We start from the raw sequence: 6,521 nt of genomic DNA on the forward strand, positions 1-6,521 counted from the left end.
GATTCGGGACAGGGTGCACCCCGGCTTTGAGTACTGGGGTCGTCTTCTTGTCTCTTCCATGTTGTTCTGCTTTTTGTTCCGAGTTGTTCTGTTTTAGCCTTGGAGTCGTTTCTACCCTGCTTCTTCGTATGTAGGGCACTCGTTGGGTTGTAACAAACTCGGAATGCCTTTGTGAATGCAGGATAAAGTTCTAGAGTTCTGGTCTCCCGCTCCCCTGCCAGAGGGGGATGTAAGGAAGGATACCGCCGCCCTGGCCGATCTGAAGAAGCCGGAGGCAGCAGATCTGGAGGTGTCGTCCGACTCGTCCATTGGGGACGGGTCGGATGTTGAAGTTATAGGTGCCAGCGCCCCTCTGGCCGTGCCGAGGCGGAGGAGGCATGCCGTCAGGAAGATCTGGCCTCCAAGGCTGGCTTGAGGAGTGCCCTACCCAAGGGGGGCTTCGCCGCCACCTCGAGGTCGGGGAGTGAGGAGCTGGGGGCGGAGGACGCCCCCGAACTGTCAGGTGAAGGCACCGGCGCTGACGCCGGGCGTGGTGAAGGGGTGGCAGCGGCTGGACTGGCACACCTTGGAGGGATCGGATCTCCTCCGCTCGTGCCCCACCCGCAGCCGCCCGCTGCGCCGCTGAGTCTGTCTTTCACCGCTCGCCGGAGTGCAAGGTAAGTGGATTTTGCGCACACAATCCCTTGTCGTTTTGGGTCGCGATTTGTCTTGATGATGCACGATTTTTGGCTACACAGGAAGAGGAAGGCGGAGGAGCCCGCTGATGAGGCCTGCCGGGCCAAGGCGGGTAGCTCCGATCTGTCGGTGGAGAGCCCGCCGCGGTCCCGCGCTCGCCGGGAGGCGACGCCGGGCGAGATGGAGGCAGAGAACATCGGGCGATCTGAGGCCCGAAACACCGCGCCGATGGGGGTGGCAGAGGTGCATCCTGCACCGCCGCCGCCTCTGCCATAGGAGACCCCAAGCCGGGAGTTGTTCCCCGCTCGTCAGGGCCCTATTCTACACGGGATCCTGGTGGCGGAGGGGCTGGAGGCCGAGGGCGACGAGTCGGCCAGGTTGGCGGAGGAGCTCCAGGCCGCCGCGCGCCGTGAGGCGGAATCGGCCGAGGTAAGCTGACATCCCTTGCCTGTGTAGTTGGCCGAGGTAAGAGGTGTACCACGCTTTGTGCCGACTCGTTTGTGTTCAAGCTAATCGATACCCTCTCATGGCTGGAGAAGGATGTCCGCGCCCTGAAGCGCGACCTGGCGGCCAGTGAGAAGGCCAACACCGAGTTGCAGAAGGCTCGGGAGGCCGCGGAGGCCAGGGAGGATGCCATACAGGGCAAGCTTCGCCTGGAGCGCCAGGCGCGCGAAGGTATGATTCTGGAATCACCCTGTTTCTTTTTCGATCCAACTCACGGGGAGTTAATTGGAACCGTGCTGATAGGTGCGGAGGCTCGGCTTGCGGCCACGGTCGCAGCCCTGGGGCAGCTTACCGGCAAGGTGAGCGCCGTCCTTGCCACCTTTGAGCCGGAGGGCACGGCCGCGGTGGAGGAGCTGGACGCACGGCAGGAGGCGGCGCGCGGGCGGCTCGGTGTCTTCGCAAGGGGGGTCGCCGAGGATGTGGCCCAGTACACCCTGGGACTCGTGAAGTCCCACTTCCCGGAGGCCGACTTGGAGCCGGTGGGTGACGGGATGGTGCCGGAGACCTCGGACCTCGCCTGGGCCGACTACCTCTCCGACGCCCGGCCAATCGCGGAGCGCGTGGCGGCTGACCTGAACCTGTAATTGTGGGAACTGAAGAAAAATGGTCAGTGGGTGGCCAAAAGAAACAATATTTGTTTTGTATGTAAATAAATTTGCATGTGTTTGTGTTGGGTTCCGTAATCCGAGTTGCTGCTGAGTTGGCCGAGTAGTTAGGAATAGACGACCTTGCGATGTGCCTTTACTTGCCGGGCTGAGAGCTGATCATCAAGCGCGCGGGCAGTAGAAGGTGACGCAGGGTGGCTCCATGACTAACAGGGTTATGCCCGCAATGACTAGTTACGTTGGGGGTTCATGCACTGGGCAGACTTGGACGAGTCGGACTGGCCGAGCCCAGCCCCCGAGTGTAAGAGACGAGTCGGGCTGACCGACACACAGCCCCCGAGCGTACTGGACGGGTCGGGGGGGAATAAATATGAATAAATAAAGACTTTGGACTTTATTAATAACTGATGAGTAGGGTACATATCTCTTTCTTTTTTATGGATAAAAACGATGGAGGTGTTCGATGTTCCATGGATTGCCCACGTCCATTCCATCTTCGCGCTGCAGTCTGTAGGTTCCTGGGATGACTACACTGCTCACGATGAAGGGCCCTTCCCATGGGGAAGTTAGCTTGCCTCCGTGGGTCTGGACCTGTTGGAGTACCAGGTCGCCAACGTTGAAGTCGCGCTGCTAGACATTTTTGTCATGATAATGGAATAACTGTTGCTCGTACCGAGCATGCTGGAGGGCTGCTATCAGACGGTGCTCCTCGGCCAACTCGAGGTCTATTTGCCGAGTTGTTTCGGCCTCGCCTTCGTCGTAGTTCTGGGTGTGCGGAGCACCGAAGGCAATATCCGTCGGGAGGATAGCCTCAGAACCGTAGACCATGAAGAAGGGGGAGTAACCGGTGGCTCGGCTTCTCTGCGTGCGCAGGCCCCATACTACTCTGGGTAGTTTCTGGATCCACTTGGAGCCATATTTTTCGATCGGGTCAAAAATCCTGGCTTTGAGCCCCTGAAGGATCAAGCCATTAGTGCGTTCCACCTGGCCGTTGCACCTGCGGTGGGCCAAAGAGGCATAGTACACATCGATGCAGCTTTCCTAGTAGAAGTCCCAAAATTCGGATTTGGTGAAGGAGGTGCCCAGGTCTGTGGTGATCCGATTGGGCACTCCGAACCTGTGCGTTATCTCCTGGATGAACTCGGCTGCCTTGGCTGCTGTCATGGCGGAGACCGGATTCACCTCGATCCACTTGGTGAACTTGTCAATGGCGACGAATATGAAGGTGTAGCCGCCTTATGCTGTTTTCAGGGGTCCCACCGAATCGAGTCCCCAGCAGGCGAATGGCCAGGATGGAGGGATCGTTCGCATAGCCTGAGCCAGAACGTGCTGTTGCTTTGATAAAAACTGACATCCTGGGCATCGTCTGACGATGGCTTGAGCGTCGGCCAATAGAAGCCTGATCTGAAAGCTTTGCCCACCAGGGTGGAAGCTCCTGTGTGGTTTTTGCAAATTCCCGAGTGGATCTCGCTGAGGAGTCGGACTCCATCTGACTGGGAGATGCACTTGGAGAGGGTTCCTGAAGAGGCCGAGTGCCTGAACAACTCGGTTCCGATGACAACGTAGCTTACGGCTCGGCGGGCGAGTCGCTCGTGCTCCTTGTCCTTCGGGTAGGACTTATTGTTGATGATGAAGTCGAGTATCGGGGCTCGCCAATCTGGATCGGCGACCAGTGCCTCCTGGCCCTGGGCTGGCGCCAGGTCGGGCTTGGTAGGAGGTTCCTTCTCGATCTTGATAGTGTGGGAGTTGAGAGCCAGCACGAAGATGCCGGCCGGGACGAGTGCCCGCTTGGAGCCCAGCTTGGAGAGTACATCAGCTGCCACGTTGTAGTCTCGGAGGACGTGATGAAATTCCAGGCCATAGAAGTGGGCCTCGAGCTTGAGGATCTCCTTGCAGTAGGCGTCCATCTTCTCCTGGGTGCAGTCCCAATCCTTGTTGACTTGCTGGATGACGACTTTGGAGTCGCCATACGCAAGTAGCCTCTTGATGTCGAGTGAGGCCGCGATCCTGAGACCATGGATGAGGGCCTCGTACTCGGCCGCATTGTTGGTGGCCTTGAAGCGTAGCTGCAAGACATATTTTAGTTGCTCACCTCTCGGGGAGATGAAGAGGATGCCTGCCCCGACACCATCGAGGTTGAGGGCGCCGTCGAAGTACATGACCTAGTGCTCGGGTCGCTCGTCAGGTGGTGGATCCTGAATCTCGGTCCACTCGGCGATAAAGTCTGCCTGGGCTTGTGACTTGATGGTGGAGCGGGGGAGAAATTCGATGGAGAGGGCTCCTAGCTCCACCGACCACTTGATAACTCGGCCATTGGCGTCCCTGTTGTGAAGTATGTCACCGAGGGGGAAGGAGGAAACCACCTTGACATTGTGCGCCTGGAAGTAGTGGCGCAGCTTCCTGGACGTGATGAGGATCGCGTAGAGGAGTTTCTGCACCAGAGGATAGCGCAGCTTGGACTCGCCGAGTACTTCACTGATGAATTAGATGGGTCGTTGTACTTTGTAGACATGGCCCGGCTCGTCTCGTTCGATGACCAGGTGTAGCAAAAATGGCCTCTCATGCCATATTTCAATATAATGTTTTGGCAATTGATGACACACACAACACTTGGACTAATATATGTGTTAAGATGATCATTATGAAGCTTATAGGTCCAAGGGATGAAAAGATACAAAACCCCGAAGAAATTAGGTCGAAAGGACCAAGACAGAGGTAATTTGCACTCACTGGTTAAACTGACGTGAGGCAAATTACATACACCGATGCAATGAGCTCAGAGAAGACTCATTCAGCAGAGTGCACCGGATGAACTGACGATGGGAAAAATGATGGCGTCGGTGCAATGGACCCAGAAGCTGAGGCTAGGGTTTGGCGTCGGTTGAACCGACTATGCCTGAAGACAAGCGTCGGTGCAGTTGTCCAGAGACTCTATTTTTTGGGGGTTTCTGAGCTTACATACACCGGTTAAACCGACGGTGCTTTTCAAGAGCGTCGATGCAATTGATCAAATAGCCATTGGAGAAGTAACGGCTAGTTACTGGGAAAAAGCATTCACCGATTGAACCAGTGATGACAAAAACTGAGCGTCGGATCAACCGGCGTTAAGGAATTTCGTTAGCCTTTTCCCAACGGCTAGTTTGAGGGGTTGGGCTATATATATGCCACCCCACACCTCATTTGTGTGTGCTGGAGACTAAGGAAGCATAAAAGAGTTGAAGACCCTCTCCAACCACCTTAGAGCTTCATTGTATAACATTTAGGCTTAAGCACACTTGTGAGAGGGCTTAGTACTTGATTAGGCTTAGTTCTTGAGAGAACTAGCTTGAGTGAAAGCCTTGCTGTGGCAAGCATCTTGTGTACTCCCCGACTTGGTATGGAGAGGCAACGACACTTTGTGCGGGGAAGGAGACCCCTCTTGGTGAGAAGCTCCGATAGTGAAGATAGTGCCGTTGGTGACGCTTCGAGAGAGACGATGGCGGTGGCCTTGTCTTGGTGACATGGGGTCACTTAGCCTTTGCTTGCCGGAAGCCTTGGTGCCGAACGCAAGACGGTGATCAAGCGAAGAGACTTGGCATTACACTTGTTCTTGTTGGACAAGTGGCCGTGGACGTAGGGAGGGACTTGGTGTCCTAACCGAACCACGTTAAATCGTGTGTCTTGGTGTCTTCACGGGAGTTTGCATATTCTCTCTCTTACCTCTTTACTTACCATATTATGTTTCCGCATTTACTCTATCTTGCGTGCCTTTACTTTCCTAGTTAGTTTGATTAGGATTGGCTATAGGTTGCAAGTCTTTTGGGGTAACTAGGGAGTAGCATAGATAAACCTTAGTCATAACTAGCATGTGTAGGACGTGTTAGGTTTAGCTTATGCAAGTAGATTGAGCCCTAGGTTAGAAAGTGAATTAGCGACCCTATTCACCCTCTCCCCCTCTAGGGTCGGACACCCCGGTGATCCTTACAATTGGTATCAGAGCTTGGTCTCACACCTCTTACGAGGATTAGCCAATTCCATTGGTAAATTTATGAGAAAGCTCGTAGGAGACCCGTCTACTTCACCGTCGAGTGAGTATCATGTCCTGGGAAGGGATGAGTACCGATAGGGCTCTGTTTTTCAATGGCATGGGATTTCCTCGATGGAAAGTGCTTATGCAAGCACATCTCCAAGCTCGTGGGCTTGATGTTTGGCGTGTCACCGAATTAGGGAAGAAAAATGAGACTAAGGCCGAGAGACAATATGATGCCATTGCAAAATCAATTCTAGTGTCTTCTCTATGTGATAGTGTGTTTAATCGTGTATTTGCTAATGAAAATGCTCATAAGCTATGGAAGCAAATTGTTGAGAATCATGAGGGCACAAAGGATGTTGTCAATCAAAAATATCATGTTCTCGGCGAGGAGCTAAGTAGCTTTAAGCAACTTCCCAATGAAAATGCTCATGACATATATTCACGATTAAATACTCTTGTCAATGAAATCAATGCCTTAGGTCTCAATCAAGTTAAAGTTGAAGAAATTAACCGTAAGATCCTCCGAAGCCTTCGCAAGCCCGATTATGACATCATCAACGCTCTCTTGCAAAAAGAAGACTTGGTCAAGATTACACCCAACCAAGTCATCAATCAAATCATCGCCCATGAATATAGTATGGGGATGACAAAGAAGAAGGAGCAAGAGTCCATCTCTTCTTCAAGCCGCAAGAGTCTCGCCGCCAAGCACTCATGCAAGCACCAAC

General features: G+C 53.9%; 1 protein-coding gene across 1 annotated transcript; it reads right to left on the reverse strand.

The window, feature by feature from the left end:
• Window positions 1-2,414: 2,414 nt before the first annotated feature.
• Window positions 2,415-3,943, reverse strand: LOC120713507. The gene is made up of 3 exons (XM_039999456.1): window positions 3,137-3,943; window positions 2,902-2,984; window positions 2,415-2,781 (listed from the first exon to the last, which is right to left on the reverse strand). Exons 1-3 carry the CDS (start codon window positions 3,941-3,943, stop codon window positions 2,415-2,417), a joined length of 1,257 nt encoding a protein of 418 aa, XP_039855390.1.
• Between the last annotated feature and the right edge of the window lie 2,578 nt (window positions 3,944-6,521).

This window comes from Panicum virgatum, chromosome 6K (genome assembly GCF_016808335.1).
Source record: "Panicum virgatum strain AP13 chromosome 6K, P.virgatum_v5, whole genome shotgun sequence".
Classification (NCBI taxonomy): Eukaryota; Viridiplantae; Streptophyta; class Magnoliopsida; order Poales; family Poaceae; genus Panicum; species Panicum virgatum.